The sequence below is a fragment of the Schistocerca cancellata genome, chromosome 12 (assembly GCF_023864275.1).
Source record: "Schistocerca cancellata isolate TAMUIC-IGC-003103 chromosome 12, iqSchCanc2.1, whole genome shotgun sequence".
In the NCBI taxonomy this organism is placed as follows: Eukaryota; Metazoa; Arthropoda; class Insecta; order Orthoptera; family Acrididae; genus Schistocerca; species Schistocerca cancellata.
This window is the reverse complement of record NC_064637.1, coordinates 41,698,511-41,723,225: the sequence shown is the minus strand read 5'-3', so window position 1 is coordinate 41,723,225 and position 24,715 is coordinate 41,698,511. Positions and strand designations below refer to the sequence as shown.

Here is a 24,715-nt window from a genome sequence, read left to right as displayed (position 1 = left end):
TAAGTATTGTTTCAGACTGAAGTGTAGAGTGAACAAAGTAATTGGTGAAGCAGTTGACAGTTTGTGACATGTAGCAGTAAGGAACTGTAACAAATATTTATGAAAAGGCCACGTGCAGAATCTCAGTTTGGAAATGTGAACATGGGGTAAAAGGATTTTGCTTTAGCCCGGACCAGCGGCCATTTGTATGGCCATTCAAACATCTGTCTTCTTGTAGTTGTTACAGTATATTAAGCAAGGTTTGAATGATGAAGCAGAGTCGGTGTACAGGGAAGTTGCGCAAATTAATCAATTCCTCTTATAAAAGATTTTAATTGGGCTGAATTAATGCTCAGCAAAAGGCACTATTTGTATACACACTGTTCAGATTTTATGTGCAAAAAGTGTCACCTTTAAATGACTGGACTGGTGAGGCTGATGGTTCAAATTTGGTCCACTGGTATATCAGACCTTAATCAAAAATAAGTTTTAACCATTTGAAAAAAAAAAAAAATCAGTGATGGATTTGACATGTAAAAAACACATTTTTCTGGGAGCTTCTTGAAGTCGCCACTTGTATATTTTAAACTTGTACGAATCAGTTCAAACTTTGCACGAAGGTAGATAAATGGATGAAGTTAGAACAAAATTCTTTTTATCCAGTAATCATTATCTGTTGTCAAGACACAGGTTAAAAGAAGCATGTAAAATTCTTACATATAGGAACTGAATGCATGGAAACAGTTTAAAGTGAATCAAATAATTAAGACGTGCATTCTTACAATAAAATTGAAAACTATCTACCAAAGATCTATCTTCATTTGGATTTTACTTGCAAAAAATGTTTTGGTGAGCTATTTTTTGTGTGTACCACGTCTGTGTTTCAAACTTCTGGAAATTTTTTAAGAACATAGACAAATACATGCAATTAGTGGTTGTCCCGTACTTTTGCAAAACAGCAACTGTGTGAAAGTAAACTAGGTGAGGTTGAATAAATAGCCAACCAATTGCAAATAAAGGTTTATTGGAACCCTTGACCTAGGTTTCAACAATTTTCAAACTCTCCTCTTCAGAAGTTGTAATGGACCCTAAAAATTGAATTGATGGTTACATCCGCATCTGGTGTAACAAGTGAATACCTTATCACACGATCTTTTTGCTACAGTTGTTACTTTATTCTGTTTAAAATAGTTCTATAACCATTAATGCAGTTTTTAAGTCCCATTACACCTTTTGAAGAAGACAATTTTAAAATTAAACAATGGGAAATCCAGGATGGAATTTAACAATGTTGTGAAAAGGGTAGTTGCTACTCACCAAATAGCGGAGATGCTGTGTCGCGTATACGGACAACGAAAAGACTGTCAGAAAATGAGCTTTCGGCCAACAAGGCATTCATTCGAAATAGACAAAACACACAACCTGTTGTGGCCAGATCCTCTGTGTTTTGTGTGTGTTTGTTTTTCTGACAAAGGCCTTGTTGGCCAAAAGCTCACTTTCTGAAAGTCTTTTTGTTGTGCCTGTCTGTGAGCAAGCATCTCTGCCATTTGGCAAGTAGCAAGTATCTGTTACAATTTTAAAACTGTTGAAACCTAGAGGAAGGATTCCAGTAAACTTTATTTGAAACTGATTGGCTGACCTTTTTTTTCCAATCTCTCAAAATTTCTAAGAAACACGGTTCAAAAGACAATAAAAAAACCAATATCAGGTCAGTTGTAATTTGAGTCAACAAAAATCTGCATTGGGTGCCAAGCTATTGTGGTCTAATGTCAAAATTATGGGAGAGTAAAAGTTGGGAACCAGAATGTAAAATGCTCCTATCATGGCACAAACAAGGCAAATGTGTCGCGGTTAGGGTTAGTGATGTAAAGAAGGCAACTAGCTTTTTGACTTAACTGGCAGCTTCAAAGACATTTAAATCAAAACATCTTGTCATATTTGCGCTTTTTACGAGTTAACGCAATTTTCCAGTGCAGTGAGCTCTCTTAGCTGCAATGTGGTGGCACACTGCATCTTGCAGTGTGTAGTCTAAAGCCCCTGATCTTGTGCCCAAAATCCAGAAGATTCACCTGCCATAGTAAATAGTGTATGTTTTCATTTAAATGTCTTTGAAGCTGCCAGACAAGTCGAAAAGCTAGACCTCTTCTTTTATATCCCTAACTCTGCCCAGGACATGTGTACCTTTTTTTGTGCTATGATTGGAGCATTTTTAATTTGATTTGTTATTACGATATGGGAAAGACGTGAATCCGACACTTTCACAAGACAAGATGGTGAAAGAGCATCTCCATCTGCTGTGTGGTCTGCCTGTTCCTTGGTGGAAAGCTTTGAAGGTGTTTAGAAGACAGGGACAAAAAGAGGGAAGGTCACAGCTGCAGTTGACGCTATGAAAAATGAAAAATGACTTATCGAATTTGTATATTTAAAATTTACTTTTTCTCTTCCTTTTGCATCAGCTATGTACATTTAAAGCAATTGGTCAACTCTCTTGGTATACACAATTATGTTGTTATAAAACAAAATATGGATACAGAAAGTTTAAAGTTCAATTTTTTACATAACTAAAGCTGTTCGGAGGACAATTAACGCTCTCTTTCGCATCCATCCACGTGCAAGGGCACGATTGCTGGAGCGTTGTTGTATGGAACTGACTAGCTGGCCCACTTCAGCAAACATCTAAAACAGGACACTGAAACAAATCTTATTAAATAAAGTTACTGATACCAAATATCAGAGGGCTGCAGGGCACAAACAGTAAGTGAAACACTGGAGCTGTACCAAAAAATTACCCACTTTCCTTACGAAACTGAAATTGTGTTGAAAGTTATAATGAAAATACAATGGTGAACATTAAAACTGGAACACTCTGAAGGTGGCATGCGGCAGATATCAAATTGGCACAAATGAGTTAGAAGTAACTTTGTCTATGTTCCGTATGAAAGGAAAGATTGTGCAGTGGATTAGAAAACTCATATGAATATCGGTTGCACGTGTCAATATCGCATACCACCTTGAGCGAAAAAGGGAAAAATGTCTACCGACACACGTCAAAATTTAACCACGAGGGGATTGTCGTCTGTCGAGACGCCGGTTTATCATTCCGCAGTATCGCTGCTCGCATCAGTCAGGTATTGAGACGTCGATGCAGTTCTGGAATTGACGAGTTTGGGGTGGCCATATTCGACCGGATATGGGAGTTTGACGGTGCTTCGCGCCTAGCACCTGAGGACACACACATCATTTGCTCGGCCGTGTACATCGTGTTAGGAAATGGGTTAAAAAGAGTATTTGCAATGAGATGAGTATCCACACGAGCTGTGCGACATCATCTGGAGCACGTGAGCTGTCAGCCAGACGAATGCCGTCACGGTGTCCCTCGGCACGGCAGCAGCGAGAGGCAGTTCTGTACTTGACAATGGCACTGGACACTGGAATGGCACCGTACCATCTTATCAGATGGGTGCCCATTCTGGCTGCTGCGGCACACGATAGGTATGTCCGTACGGATGCTCTGAGTAGAAAGAATATTGCCAGATTAAAGTTCACACTGACATACAGGCACGGTGACTCAGTTGTTCTCTGCCGTCTCCGAATTGGACATACGCGGTTGACCCACAGCTATCTCCTTCGTCGTGAGAACGCGCCCAAGTGTCGCTGTGATGCAGGGCTGACAGTGGTCCATCTTCTGACGGACTGCCCCCTTTTAGCCCCCTTGCGGCAGTCCTTTAATTTACAAGCTGCACTTCCTTTAATTCTAGGTGACGGTGCCTCTATAGCTGACTCAGTTTTACGTTTTATCCGTGCAGCTGGGTTTTATCACTCACTCTAGTGTGAGCGCTCTCGCACGATTTCTCGGGCTACACCCACTCCAGCGACTTTTAATTGTGACGTGGATACCAAAATAGTGTCTTTTATGGTAACGAGTTGTGTTGGTACCTCTATCGACGCTTTTAAGCTTGAGGTTATTCGTTTCTAGTTGAGTGGTTGACCTTTTACCTGGTCAATCAACCACTGTAGCCTGTTTTACTCTAGTCAACTATTTGCTCTGCTCCTTTTAAGTGTCCTCTGTTTTGTGTTCGGTGTTCATTTCAGCTTCTGAACCCCTCGGTGTTCCCTCCCTCTGGGTGCAGAGGTTACGCTTTTACTGTACGGGCCTTCTACAAGTATGTCCGTTTGGAACAGGGGACTGATGACCTCGATGTTTAGCCCCCGTCAAACCCCAAAACCGACCAACAGGCGCAGCACCTTGAGCGACACGGGGGTACTGGACATCACCACCTTCAGTTAGTGTAGCCGGGAATTTGGACAGCAGGCATTAAACTTCTGACACGTTAAGACCAGTGGCTGTGACGTATCTTCGAGATCTCCTCGACGCCGTATCTAAACGAGATAAACTGAGACCTGAATCATCTCAATAGAGGGAACATTGCCCCGGCCAAGACATTCCTCAAACCTCTCACCCATCTGGCCGCAGATCGCCGAGAGACTAGTGTGTTGCAATTACAATTGATTCTCTGGCATAAAATTGAACCTGGGAATGATTTAACTCTATCTGTTATCCGAGCTCAGTTCGACTTGATGCTCAGCCAGTTTGAAGCCATTGCTGCTGCCAGAAATGGCAACTATATTTAACAAACTGTGAACCTTGTATTCTGTCAAAACACCTAAAAATATAATCAGGTATTATTGCAGCTATATTGTATGAGCACAATAAATAAAATGGCTATTATTCCTCGTGTTCCAATTTTAATTACTGACAAGAGTGATTTTTCCAGGTGAGTGACAATACTTCTCTTACTTTAATGTTTCTTTTTCTGACGGAACTCCCCAAACAATGTGGGGCACTGTGCCTTCATATCTACATCTACATCTCCATCTATACTCCACCAGCCAACTTACAGTGTGTGTGATGGAGGGTACCTCAGATACCACTATCGTTTTGTCACTTTCGTTGATGATGGTCAGAAAGCCTATACATGGATCGTTCCCACGAATACATATCATCAAGAAATACAGAAAAGAAAAATAAACACAAAAAAAGTTGTGCATTACATTTTTACAAACCAAAAAGTAAGGCCAAGTCATACTGGAGCAAGGCATTGGTCGTCTCTCTCGTGCCCTCCTCCTTGTGACACATTAATTGCCAGCTTGAGAGAGAGACTACTAAGAAACCAAACTGTATGTGTATACAATGTAAGAGTTCCATTCCTTTGTACACATTTAGATGTCGAAATACTATCCTTGGACTTTCACAGTTTCCAGAGTAGTGTGTGCATATGGGATTGGGGTGACACATGCTAACAGTGAGTACTCGTTTGCAATTTGTGTCTATCCTGGCACCTTTCACTTCCAAGTGCTCTACTGACTGCGACATCCTGCCACGATTTGTGACCCGCAGTCGAGGCCTTACCACCACCAGTACCGCTGACCTACTTTCCAAACTTCACAGTTTTAACCTGCCAGAAAGTTTCGAATTGGCGCATACTCGTCTGCAGACAGAATATTCGTTCCAAAAACAGTTCCCAAGGCTATGGCTAAGCCGTGTCTCCACAATATCCTTTCTTTCAAAGTGCTAGTCCCACACATTATGTGGGAGAATTTCCGTGAATTTCAGAAGGTTGGAAATTAGGTATTGGCATAAGTAAAGCAGTGTGCATGGATCTTAAATTGTGCTCAGATAGCTCAGCAATAGAGCACTTTCCAGCAAAAGGCAATGGTCCCAGGTTCAAGTCTAGGTCCAGCACATTAAGCTGCAGCAAATTCATCTCAAAATGAGCTCACTTAAGTTGCCTAAGTTTAAATGTTTGATTTAGTCGTAGCTGCATCATTTCTGTCTTGGAAGAGCAAGTGGTGGTGTGGAACACAATTTAGGCACTACTTCATCAATATTGTAATACAGAACCATATACCAAATAGAAGCATTGAGATAAGTACGGAGAGTGGTTTGTTTCTGTGTGTACAGCATAGCTTTTGTCACTGTAAAACAGTGGCTTATTTACAATTTGTTCTTTCCCGTTGTGCTAACAAAGACTTAAGATTCAAGAATCCTGATATTTAGGCAGTTTATAGGAGTAGCATAATAACATTAATGCTTAAAGTTGACACACAGTTATTTTCCTTGCTTCAGAGCCTCTGGACATGTATGGTATTGTTTTTGTGGCTTTCCTTTTGTGACTGTCAAGTCAGTTTGTAAGTACATTTGTGCCCCCCCCCCCTCCCCCCAGCTAGTCTATATTAGATAGGAGTTTAATTTTGTGATACCTTTACTTGAAGGTGTTCAGAGCATTATGATTTACATCAAAGATGCTCTGTTTCACAGATGACCACTGGAAGTGACATTAATTACATTTTTTTCTCTTAACTTGTTCCTCGATAAATGATAGCGGCCTTGTGGTTTGTTCCAGATTGGACGTGTCAGGTTGCACAGGTCTCGGTGGGGCGTTTGTCCCCTACCTCGTCAGGCTACCACAACTTCACACGTTGGTCTTGGAGGAACTGGAGTTTCCGAAGCTGCAACCGGGTCTGAGCAGTATCCTCGAATTGTCCGGTTTGCGCGCACTGTCACTCAGCTGGTCCCTTGTTACTGGAATGCCATTTGATAGATTTCCAGGAAATCTTGTCAGTCTCAGGTGAGGAAATGCCTAAATCGACACGTTTACTCTGCAGTTCATACTTAAGTGTTTGGCAGAGGGTTCGTAGAACTATCATCACCCTTTCTCTGCCTTTCCACTCACGGATAGCATGTGGCAAAAATGACCACTGTAACCTTTCCCTGCAGGCTCTGACTTCTCTTATTTCAGTGCAGTGGCCATTTCTCCCCGTGTAGGTTGCAATCTACAAAATTTTGAGGAGAAAGTTGAGTACCATAATTTTGTGAAGTGATATCGTCACAGCAAGAAGCCTCTGTTTTAACTATTGCTGTCCCAATTAGCACACTGCATCCGTGACGAGTGTGATCGGTGGTCAGAATATCTTTATGTGAGGCTAGCTAAGTGTCCTCTGAGCCATTTGTGGGAACATAAGGAAATAAAATGTTCTCAGATCTCGAACTGTGTCGCTCCAGATTTCATTCTGCTGATGTAGCTTGAAAAGAGAGGAAATGTATGCAAGGGTAGTTATTCTGATTTCATCTGTAGGGGGGGGGGGGGGGGGGTGACCAGCATGTTGAATTGCTGTAAAAGATACATGTTTGATTCTCAAAAGTGCCGAGGATTGTTCCTGCTGGGGGGCTGGAATGGAAGGCACTTGGCTTCTAGAGACAGACTGAAGGGTCGTTCGAATGAGAAATAGTTGCCCCGTAGTGATGGGTGGACCACATGCCCTTACATATTGTATTGTATTTCATTAATCCAAGAAATCACAATATTATACAGCTTGTACGTATGGTTTTGGAAGAATCAGAGGTAAATTTTACTGATTGAGTTCAGAGCTAAACACAGCCTGTAACTTCGAGAATTCCTTGTTATTTTCGAGACACTTCATTCTCTGTAAGTTAGCTGAGAAATTTGGAAATGTACACTGATCGAGAACCCCCCCACCCCCACCATTCCCCTCACCTGGATCCATAACTTTTAATGAGCTCACCCCCTCACCTGGATCCATAACTTTTAATGAGCACATAAATGGTAAACGGAAATGACTTGCCTGACTACCTACCTATTATTAATGAAAGGGTATTGATTATTGTGCTCAGGTTATCATGAAACAAGGCCAAAGGCTCTGATTCGACACCTGAATGTGGGTTACAAATACTACCTGCTAATAGTTATCAATAGTATATGGCTTAAAAATGAATTTCCCTTGCAGAGGCAAAACGTGGATTCGTCTCAATTTCTAAACCAGGCAAAACCTCAGCTTCCACTAATAGCTATAGACTAATCTGTCTCACTAATTTGCTGTGAAAATTACTGGAGATGATGATGATGATGATGGCCCATTAATTATAAGTATTTTTGACCATGTAATGGTGTGACACACTGATGGGGCAATCCACAACTGATCATTTGGTCCAGTTGGAAATGGCAGTTTGGCAGGTTTTTACCAACCACTTATTTGACACTCTCTCTCTCTCTCTCTCTCTCTCTCTCTCTCTCTCTCTCTTTTCCCCGTATCACAGAGATGATGATTGCTTGAAATCTCAGGAAGTGTCCTATCAACTAATCTCTTCTTTTAGTCAGGTCTTTCCTTTTCCTAGTCTGATTCAGTACGTCCTCGTTATAAATTCAATCTATGTACGTAATCTTTAGATTTTTCTGTAGAGCCACATTTCAAAAGTTTTTTTTGTCTGAAATGTTTAATATTCCTTTTTCACTTCATACAAGGCTGTTCTGGAGCCAAATATTTTCAGAAAAGACTTATTAACACTTGAATTTATATTCAGTGTTCACAAATCCCTGTTCACAGAAATGCGCTTTATAGCCTCTATATTATGTTGATGCCCAAATAGCAAAATTTATCTACTTTTAGTGTCCCATTTTATGTTATTCCCTCAAGATCTCCTGATTTAATTTAACTACATTCTAGTATAAAATATATTTGACTCAATAGGTCTTCTGGTATAGCAACTGCGATTAGAATATTTTAATAAAAAACAGTTTTGCTTGCAATTTATTCCTCTATTAACAATACATTTGTCTTCATGTAGCATCTTTATATCTGTAGCACTCCGTCTTTGGGCCACAAGTGGCCCATTGAGACCATCTGACCCGTGTGTCATCCTCGGCTGAGTATGTGGATAGGAGGGTGTGTGGTCAGCACACCACTCTCCCGGTTGATTTGATGGTTTTCTGTGACCGGAGCCACTACTGTTCGGTCGAGTAACTCTGCAATTGGCATCACGAGGCTGAGTGTACCCCGAAAAATGGCAACAGCACGTGGCGGCCCAGATGGTTACCCGTCCAACTACTAGCCACGCCCGACAGCACTTAACTTCAGTGATTTGATGGGAACCGGTGTATCCTCTGCAGCAAGGCCGTTGCCTCGTACCTGTAGGGATAACAAAATAAGCAGAAAATAGGGTATGGTCCTAGCTTGCACAGTTCTAAATGTGAATAAGCAATTGTTATTAACCTTAAAATTTTCCTAAAAACTATAAAACAGCTCTGTGCCAGATTGAAGCACATGTCAAATCACATAAACCCACAGAGGCCTAGACAAAAACAGCTAAACGTAATAACACATAACATTGATAGAAGGTCAAATAACTCTGATTCAACCATTTTAGATGTTCTTTGTAAGCATTAAATATGCTGTCATGTAACTGCTTTGAGTACAGTCATTGTAAGCAAGCTTCATTCCATTGACCACCTCTGTGCCTGCTTCACGCTCATGCTGTGAGATTGCGATGGCACCTCCGTGTTTTCTGTTGGAATATGTTTACTTGCTCATGAGTGTGGTCCTACACCAATTCATTTTGATTATTTAGTTAATGTTGTATCCCTCTGTTACATGATATTATATTAGTTGCTTTGACTAGGCCTCTGCAGGTTTATCTGATTTGAGGGTGCTTCAGTCTAGTACCGTGCCTTTTTATGGTTTTTAAAATACTGTAAAAGGAAAATTTTAAGGTTAATAGCAATTCCTTATTCACATTTAGAATCGTGCATGCTAGGCCCATACTGTAATTTTTGCTTACTTTGTTATCCAAATATATAATCTGAAGTTGCCCGTTGTCAGTAAAATACCTTGTTACTGAAACATATGGAAATAGTTGGCAGCCGGTTGCATAAAAGAAACTTAAGTTCTTTACTAGTTTCAGGCACTTAGTGTCCTTCAGTGGGTTATTACTATTGTGTTATAGTTACAAACTTCTGAAAAAGGGCATTGTGTGCCTGAAACTGGTTAAGAAATTAAATTTGTTTTATACAGACAGTTGCTGATTATTTCAATGTGTTCAAATAAAGTTGCTGAAGGTGTATAAAATACGGTTGTTATTAAAAGAATAATTTTCAACCGAGACTATTTTTACTTCAAATTTTCCATTACCAGGATTTTGTCCAGTCCGTTCAGCTGTCAGCACTTCACTGTCTCTGACCTAACTATAGTGTCATAGGCAAGTTGCCAAGTTTTTATTTCTACTTCCTGAACTTTAATTCCCTTGCCAAATTTCTCCCCGGTTTCCTTCGCAGATTACTCTTACGTACACATTAAATAACATCACAGCTAGATGACAATACTGTTTCATTCCTTTCCCAACAGATGCTACCTAAACATTACCGATGTCTCTTTCCACTCGAATAAATTGCACAATACTTCCTGGTGTCACCAAACTGCACGGCTAGGGTTTCAGAGGTACTTCCTTAATTCAGGCCCGGGAGATCAGACCCAGGCAGGAATGTCTGTCAAGTGTCACACTTTTCCTTTGGCTGTCAGTGGACTTACAGAACCTGTGAATCTGGTGGTTACTCCTGCCGTTTATTCGAAGACTTTTGCATTCGGTATAGCTCTCAGTCTGCGGCTTTAGCCGAGTGTCAACTTCGAGGAGCTCTGGAGAGTTCCTCTTCTCAGGTCCCGTACTGTGACACTCGCTAAAACGCAGACTGTGCAGCTTTGTTGTCACACAGTGGCCCATCCAGATCAGGGTCTCTGTGTGGAAAACAAACACCTTGAGGTGCACAGTTCTGTTTCTGGACTCCTCTCTGATAAGAGGTGCTTTTACCCCATATCTGTTACCTAAAACAAATTACAGGCAGAAGCTTAACACTCTCCACTTACTGAGTCATTCCACCACCCTCAGCTTCTATAGCGCACTTGTTTTGTACGCACTGGATTATGGGCACCAGACGATTGGTACGCCAGCCTGTTGAACTGTTTGATCCAGCTCATCATTGTGGAGTAAGGCTCGGTATGAGTCCCTCGACAATCTTCTGACAGAAGCTGGAATCATAACTCTGCAGTTTCAATGCTAGCATCTGCTGCTCAGTTACGTATCATTTCTTCTCCCTCTCCTCCTCTTCCTCCTCCTTCTTCATTTTCAGGAATTATGCATGATGCCTGTCCTGTTGTATCTTAATGGGTTAATCTTATTCGTGCCATCTTTTCTCGGGCCTTGTAAGACTTGTTTTTGCATGTTGTACATATTTCATGGCTTGGAATAGTAATGACTGCTCTGACAGTCTTTCACACAGTTCTTCCCTTTAACTGGACATTCGTGTGTTACACTGTTTATTGATTCAACCTTTGTGTCTGCTTCTAATGTCTATATTTTTATTTTGTCTAATTTTGTACTCCATTCACAGCTCTTTGTCATTTCCTTTCAGAGACTTTACTCTCATTTATCTCCAATTTGTAAGTGTTCTGGTCTCACTGCCACAGAGAAGCACAAGAACTGTCATAATTTTATAAAGTTTAAATTTTGTTTCATCCCATACCTTTTAAGTTCTGTTTACAGTGCCAGACGTATATTGAAATTTTCTAAGATTTTTACCTCCATCTAGATCTTCTGGATAGCATGTTTTATTTCCAAGATGGTTAAAATATTGTATTTGTTCTATTATCCTGTCAGAAAAAAATATTTCTTTCCTTATATGTTCAACTCTTTTTCAGTACCATTTCTTTTGTGTTGTTGGTAGAGATCTTGTATTGTGTTCTTGGTACAGCAAGCTCAGCTTGTAGACAGCAGTTTGCAGTTCATCTTCACCATCATTTATAATTAACTTGTCACCAATGAATAAACAAGTGTTTGTGTTTTGTATGATATTTTTAAACCAGGGTGAATTAAAATTTTCCTCTTCCTGAATAGGTCATATGTGTAGCATCTGGAAAAGTATGCTGTCACTGCCAGGGCCACGTGTGAAAACAGTCAGGTCATGTATCAGCTCTGCTGTAGCTGCTGCACAGCTGTTTATGTGGGTGCGACCAGCAGTCAGCCGTCCACCCTGAATGAATGGCCACCAGTTACTGTGTTCTATAGCAAAGCTGACCACCCAGTGCCAGAGCTTGCTGCTGAGCATAGCATGCTAGACTCAAGTGGTGACTTTGCAACCCCTGCCCCAATTGAATTGGGCAGGTGACCTTGAACTCTGCAATCCTCCTGGCCTCAATCTCTAGCACGGGTAACGAGGCTCTATGCTACATTGCACGGAACTGTACAGAGTGAAGCGCAATTTGCACACTCGACCAGCGATAAAATAATGTCTCTCCCAAAATTTTGTCTGGCTAGTACATCTGGCAGAAAAAGGACGTTAAAGAGGGGCAGTCTGGCAACACTGTAACCACATGTACGGTAACTACCTCTGTCGGCACATATTAATCGTGCTGTACAGTTGGTGCAGTGGATTGAGTTTTGGGTTAGCATGCAGGAGGTCAATAGTTCGATCCTGGTTGAGGCACGTGTGTTTGTTTGGTAAATGTAGGCCAAGTGGTACGGTATCTGGCATCTTAATCATCAACAGCAACTGTAGTGGGTCCTCTAGAAAACATTTGCACTTACATATTACAATCGTAGAAGTGGAAGATTGGTCAGCTTTGAATGAAGCCCTTTCCACATTGTAGGCATGAGTTTATTCACACCAGTTCATCTACTAGATGTGAAACCCGTTTTCTTTGTACCCTCCTCCAATAGTGCCATAGATTAGTACCAACTGTTATTCTTGCCTTGTTCAGGTTCGTCACCTTCCATTAGTGCCTTACATTACCAGTAGAAGGAGCAATGTGCTTTGGGAATAATGTCCAAACTAGGTTACCATTTGTATATGTTGTCCCCATGGTCCCACTAATTATGCCTTTCAACATTGAGTCCGATAACTGCATGCTGTTTAGCACCTATCTCATTGCTTTATTATTATTGACTTTTTTTTCTCAGACTTAAGTCTGGTTAAAAATGGAACGTGACGCGGACCTCGGTCAAGCGTGACTTCCTTGTAACTGTATGGTATATGTTATATTGCATTTAGGAACTTTCGGGTAATTGAACATGTATCAATAATTACAGATTTTTGTAGTTGTATATATATGTTTGGATGTAGCTGTATTGCATTGATGTACTGGTGAATATTGTGAGGTATGACTCCTGTAGTTGATAGTATAATTGGGATAATGTCGACTTTATCCTGATGCCACATGTCCTTGACTTCCTCAGCCAGTTGGATGTATTTTTCAATTTTTTCTCCTGTTTTCTTCTGTATATTTGTTGTGTTGGGTATGGATATTTCAATTAGTTGTGTTAATTTCTTCTTTTTATTGGTGAGTATGATGTCAGGTTTGTTATGTGGTGTTGTTTTATCTGTTATAATGGATCTGTTCCAGTATAATTTGTATTCATCATTCTCCAGTACATTTTGTGGTGTGTACTTGTATGTGGGAACGTGTTGTTTTATTAGTTTATGTTTTATGGCAAGTTGTTGATGTATTATTTTTGCTACATTGTCATGTCTTCTGGGGTATTCTGTATTTGCTAGTATTGTACATCCGCTTGTGATGTGATCTACTGTTTCTATTTGTTGTTTGCAAAGTCTGCATTTATCTGTTGTGCTATTGGGATCTTTAATAATATGCTTGCTGTAATATCTGGTGTTTATTGTTTGATCCTGTATTGCGATCATGAATCCTTCCGTCTCACTGTATATATTGCCGTTTCTTAGCCATGTGTTGGATGCGTCTTGATCTATGTGTGGCTGTGTTAGATGATACGGGTGCTTGCCGTGTAGTGTTTTCTTTTTCCAATTTACTTTCTTTGTATCTGTTGATGTTATGTGATCTAAAGGGTTGTAGAAGTGGTTATGAAATTGCAATGGTGTACCTGATGTATTTATATGAGTGATTGCTTTGTGTATTTTGCTAGTTTCTGCTCGTTCTAGAAAGAATTTTCTTAAATTGTCTACCTGTCCATAATGTAGGTTTTTTATATCTATAAATCCCCTTCCACCTTCCTTTCTGCTTAATGTGAATCTTTCTGTTGCTGAATGTATGTGATGTATTCTATATTTGTGGCATTGTGATCGTGTAAGTGTATTGAGTGCTTCTAGGTCTGTGTCACTCCATTTCACTACTCCAAATGAGTAGGTCAATACTGGTATAGCATAAGTATTTATAGCTTTTGTCTTGTTTCTTGCTGTCAATTCTGTTTTCAGTATTTTTGTTAGTCTTTGTTTATATTTTTCTTTTAGTTCTTCTTTAATATTTGTATTATCTATTCCTATTTTTTGTCTGTATCCTAGGTATTTATAGGCATCTGTTTTTTCCATCGCTTCTATGCAGTCGCTGTGGTTATCCAATATGTAATCTTCTTGTTTAGTGTGTTTGCCCTTGACTATGCTATTTTTCTTACATTTGTCTGTTCCAAAAGCCATATTTATATCATTGCTGAATACTTCTGTTATCTTTAGTAATTGGTTGAGTTGTTGATTTGTTGCTGCCAGTAGTTTTAGATCATCCATGTATAGCAAATGTGTGATTTTGTGTGGGTATGTTCCAGTAATATTGTATCCATAATTTGTATTATTTAGCATGTTGGATAGTGGGTTCAGAGCAAGACAGAACCAGAAAGGACTTAATGAGTCTCCTTGGTATATTCCACGCTTAATCTGTATTGGCTGTGATGTTATCTGAATTTGTTTGGATATTAAGTGTGGTTTTCCAATTTTTCATTACTGTGTTTAGAAACTGTATCAATTTAGGATCTACTTTGTATATTTCCAATATCTGTAGTAACCATGAGTGGGGTACACTATCAAAGGCTTTTTGGTAATCAATGTATGCGTAGTGTAGGGACCTTTGTTTAGTTTTAGCTTGATATGTCACCTCTGTATCTATTATCAGTTGCTCTTTACATCCTCGTGCTCCTTTGCAGCAGCCTTTTTGTTCTTCATTTATAATTTTGTTCTGTGTTGTATGTGTCATTAATTTCTGTGTGATGACTGAAGTTAATATTTTGTATATTGTTGGTAGGCATGTTATGGGGCGATATTTAGCTGGGTTTGCTGTGTCTGCTTGATCTTTAGGTTTCAGATAGGTTATTCCATGTGTAAGTGTATCAGGGAATGTGTATGGGTCTGCAATGTAACTGTTAAATAATTTAGTTAGATGTGAATGTGTTGAGGTGAACTTCTTCAGCCAGTAATTTGCTATTTTATCATTTCCAGGGGCTTTCCAATTGTGTGTAGAATTAATTGCTCGGGTGACTTCATGTTGCAAAATTATCACTTCAGGCATTTGTGGTATCATCTTGTATGTGTCTGTTTCTGCTTGTATCCACCGTGCATGCCTGTTATGTTGTACCGGGTTTGACCATATGCTGCTCCAGAAGTGTTCCATGTCTGTTATGTTTGGTGGATTGTCTATTTTAATGTGTGTGTTATCCATTGTTTGGTAAAATCTCTTTTGGTTTGTGTTGAATGTTTGGTTTTGTTTCCTTCTATTTTCACTTTTTTTGTATCTTCTAAGTCGTTTGGCCAATGCTTGCAATTTCTGCTTTTTTTCATCTAATTGCTCTATTGCTTCTTGTTGTGAGATTTTACCTAACCTTTTTCGTTTTTTGTCTGATATTTCATTTCTTATAAATTGTGTTAACTGTCCGATGTCTCTTCTCAGTTTTTCTATTCTGATCTGTAACCTGTGTTGCCATGCTGGTTTTGTGGGTTTCTTCTGTGTGTTGGTTTGTTCTGATCTCTGCCTAGTGTGTATATTTAGTGTAGTGAGTGCTCCTATATAAACCAGTAGTTGTAACTCTTCCATAGTTGTGTTTTCATTTATTTTGTTGTGTATGATTGTGTTGATAGTTTTTATTGTTGTTTCGACTTGTGGGTTATTTGGCGGTCTATGCAAGAATGGTCTAATGTCTGTATTTGTGTCTTTGTATTCTATATATGTCAGCTGAAATTTCTCTTCTATATCTAACACGTGTCTCTCTTCGTGTTCTATTTGTGCTTGTTCTGGTGGCTGTCTTAAGATTTCGTTTTCCTCTGATTGTTTAATTGATGCGTGTTGGTCTTTGTTTGTTTGCTCTGGGATGTTTGAGTCCATTACTGTGTTTTCTTCCTCTTCTGATTGCACATTATTTTGTTCCAGTATTTGTTGTACTTGTTGTTTGATGTTTTCTAATTCTGACTGGGGTATCCTGTTATTTTTGATTATTACACGGATCTGATCAGCTAGTCGTTGTTCTGTTAAAAATTTTAATTCCGGGTATCTGGTAATAAATGTTGTGTATACTTGTGATCTGTATCCAGTTGTGTTGGTTCCTAGGTTTGTTGCTTGGTAATAACAGAACATGAGGTGTCGATTAACTTCATCTGACCATCTCATCCTCTGTCTTTGTTTTCCTTCTAGGGTGGTTGCAGGAAGCATATCCTGCAAAACACCTCTATTCGGATTTAAATCCTTTTCCAGTTGGCTAGCAGTGTCGTTACCATTGTGGGCGGGCATAGGGTTCAAGCGTCGTCCCCGACCATGACGGCACTTGTCCGAGGCTTCTTTAGTTCTGTCCTGAACCAAGTAATCACACTAAAAGGGGGGTTAGCCCTATTAGTGGTTTGTTCTTTTCGTCGCCTTTTACGACTGGCAGAACATACTGGAGGCCTATTCTTCTCCCGGGCCTCCACGGGGATTATTATTATTATTATTATTATTATTATTATTATTATTATTATTATTATTCTATCAATCAGAAACATGAAGCCTAACAAAAAGAGAATACCACCATTTACAAGTATTTGAGAATAAAGTTTATAGAAAAATCTTTGGTCCATATTATGACAATGAATCACAAAGCTGGAAGAGAAGACACAACATAGAAATCCATGAGCTATCACAACAACCAACGATAGTGAACATAATAAATGCTAGAAGACTGCAATGGGCTGGATATATGATGAGAAGAAAGACCAAATTGTGTTAAGAATAGTCAGGGGGAAGCCATATGGCAACATACCAAGGGGGAGACTCAGGAGTACTTGGCACAATGAAATTGATCGTATATGTGAAAGATTGGGAATAAATAACTGGCAAGAGGCAGCACAAGACAGGAGCATCTGGAGGAATCATGTGAGATCGGCATGGGAGCTTAGAGTCCCTTAGAAGCTTATTACTACTACATTATTCTATCAGTGGGATTGTGGAAACACCACGTTAGGGAAACAGAGTAATTCAAAACCAAACATTCCACTATTAGTGGTGTCGGGATGAATCATGCAGAACAATATCTGTCAGAGGGGTAATGCATGTTAGGTGGAACAGTGCACAGGACTGACGGCGTGTTTATATTGTATGCGATCTCTACCAGACAGGGACTAGTTGCTAGCAGAGTAACGCGTCTGTGACAGACTCCAGTGTACATGCATACACGTATCGAATTTTCTCATTGTAAACCTCTAAACCAGTGTGGCAGACATATGGCATACACAAATGATGAATTTGTGGATATGCTTCTGGTCCTCAGTGCATCTGATAACTTGGCTGGTGGTGCCACTCGAGAATATGCCGGTAGATATCCTCGTCGACGCCATCTAGATAAAAATGTGTTTCATTGTCTGGACCTGCACCATCGGCAGTCAGGTTCTCTCCTTTCACCCTCGCGTGACAGAGGTCGACCGTCGACTAGCCGTACTCCAGCTACTGAGGAATCTATTCTGGAAGTCATACAGCAAGAACCTTAGTGAAGTAGACGTAGTGTAGCAAGGCAGCTGCATGTCTTGCAATGCGTGGCCATTAATGTGCTACGTGAGCATGGGCTGCACCCCTGTCATTATGCTTTCGCACAATACCTGCGTCCTACAGATTGCTATCAGCGAATGCAGTTCCGTGAATGGTTCCAACAACAACAGGAAGCCAACAGTGACTTCTTGAACACTGTTTTGAAGACACCCTCACTCGTGAGGCTGTCTTCAGTATGCACAGTGTGAGGTTAACCTGCACGTCACCCGTGACTGTGGATATCGAGTTCGCTTTGGTCTCAGTGCCTGGGTCAGAATATTGGGACAGGTGTTGGGGCCCCTACATGTGCCAGACCAGTTGACTCCATGAAGGTATCGTGCATTCCTCTCAAACTATCTGCCTGATGAGCTGGAAGATGTGCACTGCATGTTTGTCAGAGGATATGGTTCCAACATGATAGTGCACCTTCACACTTTGGAATTAATGTGCGACACTATTTGGACAGAACATTTCCAGGGAAATGGCTCGGACATGGAGGTCCAGTTGTATGGCCACCGCATTCACCTGACCTAAACCCCCTGGATTTCTTCCTGTGGGGACACCTGAAGGACTCTGCTCCACTGACGAATGTGGAAGAATTGGTAGCACATGTTCATGCTGCTCTTGTTGCTGTGGAAGGTCCAGAGCCATACGGTCTGACAGGTTGCGCAATGTTTGGATGTGCAGGGAGGTCGTTTTGAGCATCTGTTGTTTAGAGGACAACGTATTCTGTTGTGAATGTCATGCGGTCATTTGTATGGACATTATTATTGTCACTGGTTGCTAATGTGTGAGATCTGAGTGCTCATATTACATATAGTATAAACGACAAGTACATGTTGTGTTATTGTACTATGCTATCACCTTTAGCACCTGGAAATTTATATTGTATTTGCAGTTATTCTATCATACAACAGGTCATTTGTTTCGACTGTCTATTTCTTATTTGTCCAACCACGTATTTCTTATATTCAGAATTACAAAATGTTGTAAATTTAGGATACATGTGACCTAAGAAACAGTGTATATTACACTATGAAATTTCAGAATGAAAGTAGCAAATAAATAATAATAATAAAAAAAAAATCACCCCAACCCAGGATCGAACCCTGGACCTCCTGCATGCTAATCCAAAATTCTGCTCACTGCATCAACTGTACGGCACGACACATGCGTGCTGACAGATGTAGTTACGGTACATGTGGTTACAGTGTTGCAGATTGCCACTCTTTAACGTCCTTCTTCAGCCGGATATACTCACTGGATGAAATTTTATGAGAGACATTGTTTTTATCGCTGGCATGCGAGGAGTTGCAGTGCGAAGCTCGAGTGCACGAATTTTGCTTCACTCTGTAGTCTCAGAAGTCTTACATTTACCTTAGATTATAACGTTTGTACTTTCTGCACCCTTTTACCCCCCTTCGCTCCTTTTTCTTTTGTTACTCTCTCTTTTGTCATCTTCTAACCCAGTCACTGAAGACCAAGAAAGGTTGAATAGGGAGAAAACATCACAAATTTTTGTATGGTGGTAGAGGGTGGTGGTGGTGGTGGTGGTGGTGGTGGTGGTGATTAGTTTGTGGGACACTGAACTACGCGGTTATCAGTGCTTGTAGTGGTAGAGGGACGAGCAACACAGAAAATCCTGACTGGTAGGTTGTGAGCATTGTGATTGGGCGGTGGAGGTTTGAACATCACTTTCTTATGTTTTTCTTGAATAACTCAAAAACTGTGGCTTCGAGCAAAAATTTTTCACAGTACAAAATAAAACTTCATTAAATTTCCTAAAAAATTCATGTTCACTTTATCTCTAGGAGTAATAGTCTCTGTGTTCTAGGAGTTGAAAAAATCCCATATTTTTAAAAATAGTACTACAGTCGTACAAAATAAATGTTTACTGCTAAATGAAGTGCAGGGCGATATACTTGAGGACAATATTGTGGAAATGGAAGAGGATGTAGATGAAGATGAAATGAGAATGCGTGAAGAGTTTGACAGAGCACTGAAAGACCTGAGTCGAAACAAGGCCCCGGGCATAGACGACATTCCATTTGAACTACTGACAGCCTCGGGAGAGCCAGTCCTGACAAAACTCTACCATCTGGTGAGCAAGATGTATGAGACAGGCGAAATACCCTCGGACTTCAAAAAGAATATAATAATTCCAATCCCGAAGAAAGCAGGGGTTGACAGATGTGAAAATTACCGAACTATCAGTTTAGTAAGTCACAGCTGCAAAATACTAACATGAATTCTTTACAGACGAATGGAAAAACTAGTAGAAGCCGACCTCGGGGAAGATCAGTTTGGATTCCGTAGAAATGTTAGAACATGTGAGGCAATACTGACTCTACGACTTATCTTAGAAAATAGATTAAGGAAAGGCAAACCTACATTTCTAGCATTTGTAGACTTAGAGAAAGCTTTTGACAATGTTGACTGGAATACTCTCTTTCAAATTCTAAAGGTGGCAGAGGGAAAATACAGGGAGCGAAAGGCTATTTACAATTTGTACAGACACCAGGTGGCAGTTATAAGAGTTGAGGGACATGAAAGGGAAGCATTGGTTGGGAAGGGAGTAAGATAGGGTTGTAGCCTATCCCCGATGCAGTAAAGGAAACAAAAGAAAAATTCGGAGTAGGTATTAAAATCCATGGAGAAGAATTAAAAACTTTGAGGTTCGCCGATGACATTGTAATTCTGTCAGAGACAGCAAAGGACTTGGAAGAGCAGTTGAACGGAATGGACAGTGTCTTGAAAGGAGGGTATAAGATGAACATCAACAAAAGCAGAACAAGGATAATGGAACGTAGTCGAATTAAGTCGGGTGATGCTGAGGCAATTAGATTAGGAAATGAGACACTTAAAGTAGTAAAGGAGTTTTGCTATTTAGGGAGTAAAATAACCGATGATGGTCGAAGTAGAGAGGATATAAAATGTAGACTGGCAATGGCAAGGAAAGCGTTTCTGAAGAAGAGAAATTTGTTAACATCAAGTATAGATTTAAGTGTCAGGAAGTCGTTTCTGAAAGTATTTGTATGGAGTGTAGCCATGTATGGAAGTGAAACATGGACGATAAATAGTTTGGACAAGAAGAGAATAGAAGCTTTTCAAATGTGGTGCTACAGAAGAATGCTGAAGGTTAGATGGGTAGATCACATAACGAATGAGGAGGTATTGAATAGAATTGGGGAGAAGAGGACTTTGTGGCACAACTTGACAAGAAGAAGAGACCGGTTGGTAGGACATGTGCTAAGGCATCAAGGGATCACAAATTTAGCATTGGAAGGCAGCGTGGAGGGTAAAAATTGTAGAGGGAGACCAAGAGATGAATACACTAAGCAGATTCAGAAAGATGTAGGTTGCAGTAAGTACGGGGAGATGAAGAAGCTTGCACGGGATAGAGTAGCATGGAGAGCTGCATCAAACCAGTCTCAGGACTGAAGACAACCACAACAAATGAAGTGAGTTGATAACAAATATTAAATGTGTGTACCACATCTAACTGCAGTGAAACAGTATTAAAGGATAAATTTTGTCACTTTCTAGCCCAGTCAATGAAGACCAATGAAGATTGAATAGTAGTCACAAATTTTTGTATAGTGGTAGAGGGACTGTTATGAACAAAATACAGAAAATCCTAAGTGGTAGGTTGTGAGGATTGGGATTTTGGCAGTGATGATAGGGGGGGGAAGGGGGGGGGTTTGGAGGTCACTTTTTTTATGTTGTCCTCGGATAACTCGAAAACTGTGGCTTCTAGCAAAAATTTTTCACCATACAAAATTAGACTACATTAAATTTCCTATTCATTTTACCTCTAGAAGTAATAGTTTCTGTGTTATAGGAGTTGGAAAAGAATCACATATTATTAAAAATAGTATTTTAATGGCACAAAATAAATATTTACTGCTAAATGAAGTGGGCTGAGAATAAATATTACATGCGTGTATCTGCAGTGGAACAGTATTAGTGGATGAAATGCATTCTGGAGATGTCACGGGTTGGAAGCGGAAGGGGTAGAGAGTAGAAGGGCAACAGAAAGTAGGTTGCAGGATTGTGGCCATGCACTTCCCTCCTTAATAGGTCTACAAACTGAAGAGGGAGCAGGTGATTCCCCACTCTATCTATGCCACTACATCACAGCAAAAAGCTACAGGATGTTTCACGAAGTTATTCCGATCCTCTACAACACGCCTTATGAGTCACACTGATGGTGCAGTTTGCAGACGTGCCTAGGTGTGTTTATTTTTCACAAATTTCATTAATGCTGCATGGAATACAGATAAGAAATGCATATGGACAGGTGATTTAAATCTCTGCACACTGTTCCACAGTGCTAGAAGGGAAACAGGTTCTTAGTCACGCTGTACATCAGCTGTAGCATTTTTCTGGCAGATGTAACTTCACCCACCACGAGTGCTGCTTGATTTTCATTTTGCAGACACGCTCTATCTCCCCTGCATTTTCTGTCCAATTCTCTTATGTGAGTAGAAAGAATAAATCTCCTGTGCTCGTATTTATTTAGTGTAGTGGAGTTATTTTCAGTTCACTGAGTGTTTACAGCACTTGTTAAATGACCTTTTTTGTAAAATATATTCCTATATACAGTGCCTGAGAATTGTATAATTTGTAAGTGTGATGTTGTCAGTGACCTTCACAGTGTTGGTGGGAAAGGAATTGGATGGTAAATATGGCACCTTGCTTCTGTCTGTCATTGACAACATATTGTGAAGCATTGTCATTGTGTAGTAGTCACTTCTTGTGGTGAATTAATGATTGACTAGAAAGATACAGCACTCCTCTCACCATTGTTACTATTAGACTGCATAAATCTATTCCATTCAGCAACACCTGGCACTTGTAGAGTGGGCTGTACTGAGTGGAACACTTACCACACATTCAGTGTGAGTTAGTTTGTTTGTTTACAATACAACATGCTACATTACAGTATTTGTAATACTGTATGTATTTTGTGTGTCAGAGAGAGAAAAGGGGAGAGAGAGAGAGAGAGAGAGAGAGAGAGAGAGAGAGAGAGAGAGAGAGAGAGAGAGTGTGTAAAGAGCTTCTTGTGTTTCACAACAACAATGCTTTCTAGATCTATGTTGACTTTGTGTCAATAGACAGTTCTCTTTGAGGTAATTCATAATGTTTGAGCACAATATACGTTCCAAAATCCTGCTGCATATCAATGTCAATGCCGTACAAGATGACTAAGAATCAGTTTCGGTTCTAACACTGTAGAACAGTCTGCAGAGATTTGTGTGGATTCTGCCCATGTGTGTTCCTTGTCTTACTATTATTACTAACTAACTCCTATCTGTATTTCACATGGTGTTAATACACTCTGGAAAATAAACACACCCGGGCACATCTGTGGGCCACATCACTAGTGGTTTGTAAGGCACGCTGTGCAGGTCGGTATAACTTTGTGAAACACCTTGTAGTTGCTTGTTGTGACAGAGTGGTGCAGATAGTGTGAACTCATCTGCTAGCTCTTCAGTTTGCAGACCTGTGAAGGAGGGAAGTGCACGTTCACAATCCAGTGACCTACCTTCCTCGCCCTTCTGCCTTCCACCCCCTTCCCCTCCATCCTATTAGAGCCCCGGAACACAGTTTATCCCTTACTGTTGTTCTACTGTGCCTACACATAGTACACATGTAATTTAGTAGTAAACATTTATTTTATACCATTTAAATAATATTTTTAATAATATGTGATTTTTCCATCCACTGCCATGTGGAAACTATTAGTCATAGAGATATAATGAAGGGGACATTATTTTAGGAAGTTCAATGTAGTTTAATTTTGCACTGCAAAACATTTTCACTAGAAGCCATAGTTTTTTAATTACTCAAGAAAAGCCTTAAAAAGAGCCCTAAAAGTGCCCCTCCCCCACTGCATCCCAACAGTCACAACCCTGTCAGGATTTTTAATGTGTTGTTCATGAGACTCCCTCCTGTCATTGTACAGAAATTTGCAAGTAAAGAATTTTCTTCCCTAATTTTCCTTCATTGTTTGGGATACCCCTTCATATTTTTTTCTAATACTTTTTTGTGTATGTATGGGAGCCTGCACATACACAATTAAAATATTGTAGTAATACCATCATACAGTCTGCACGCTCAGCTGGACGGTAATGCGCTCGCTTCCCGTGCAGCAGGCCCCGGTTCGATTCCCGGCCGGGTCGGAGATTTCCTCGGTGTGTGGACCGGGTGTCGTGTTGCCGTCATCATCGTTTCATCCTCATCACCGGCACACGAGCCATGCGATACGGCTTCAACTGTAATAAGACTCGCACTCGGCAGCCGAACGTCCCTGGACGGGGCCTCCTGGCCAGCAATGTCATACGTTCATTTCATTTTTTAACATTCTAAAACATCTTCACTGTGTAGAGATACCACAGGTTGATGGTGATACTGTGACAGTAACAGCAGGGTTTTTACTCTTACCACAGGGAGCTGACTGTACACTGGTGCAGAGGTGACCCTAAAGCCACAGAGGGGCTGACTGAGCAGATGCCCAAGCTTAAAATTCATGGCTACTTTGAAGATGGGGAGCCAGACAGCGACAGTGATAATAGCAGCAGCAGTAGCAGCAACAGCAGCAGTCATCTTGAGAGTGATGATGATGAAAGTAATATATCTGTCCTCTTTCTAGAGAATGTATAAAAGTGATATGATATTTATATACAAGTTTATAACCGATCACATCTTGGCTCTAACTGTGTAACTCAATCACACCTTTCGTGATTGAACTGTCAAATTTTTGTAAGATTGTTGCTAAACTGGCTTAGCTGTAATTTCATGTTAACAAAGGCAAAACCTGTTTTGAAGTAGCTACGCGGTTTGAAGTGGAATGTCACGGTTTGTGCGGCCCCTCCCAGTGCAGGTTTGAGTCCTCCCTCGGGGGTGTGTGTGTGTGTGTGTGTGTGTGTGTGTGTGTGTGTGTGTGTGTGTGTTTTATTCACATAAGTTAGTTTAAGTAGTGTGTAAGTCTAGGAACCGATGACCTTAGCAGTTAGGTCCGTTAGGAATTCACACACATTTGAACATTATGTTTTGAAGTAAGGTAATTGCAAATTATTTTGGAAATCTCTAGCTAGCAATAATG

At 40.3% G+C, this 24,715-nt stretch overlaps 1 protein-coding gene and 1 pseudogene across 1 annotated transcript in view; one reads left to right on the top strand and one right to left on the bottom strand.

Annotated features, from left to right (window-relative positions):
- Positions 1-24,273, top strand: part of LOC126109433 (uncharacterized) — a 129,144-nt gene extending 104,871 nt beyond the window's left edge. The window contains exons 5-6 of the mRNA XM_049914465.1: positions 6,384-6,608; positions 24,060-24,273. Coding sequence (XP_049770422.1) covers positions 6,384-6,608; positions 24,060-24,273 — 439 coding nt within the window. The remainder of the gene's footprint in view (positions 1-6,383; positions 6,609-24,059) is intronic.
- LOC126110021 (5S ribosomal RNA) lies at positions 8,841-8,958 on the bottom strand (annotated as a pseudogene).
- Positions 24,274-24,715: the final 442 nt, after the last annotated feature.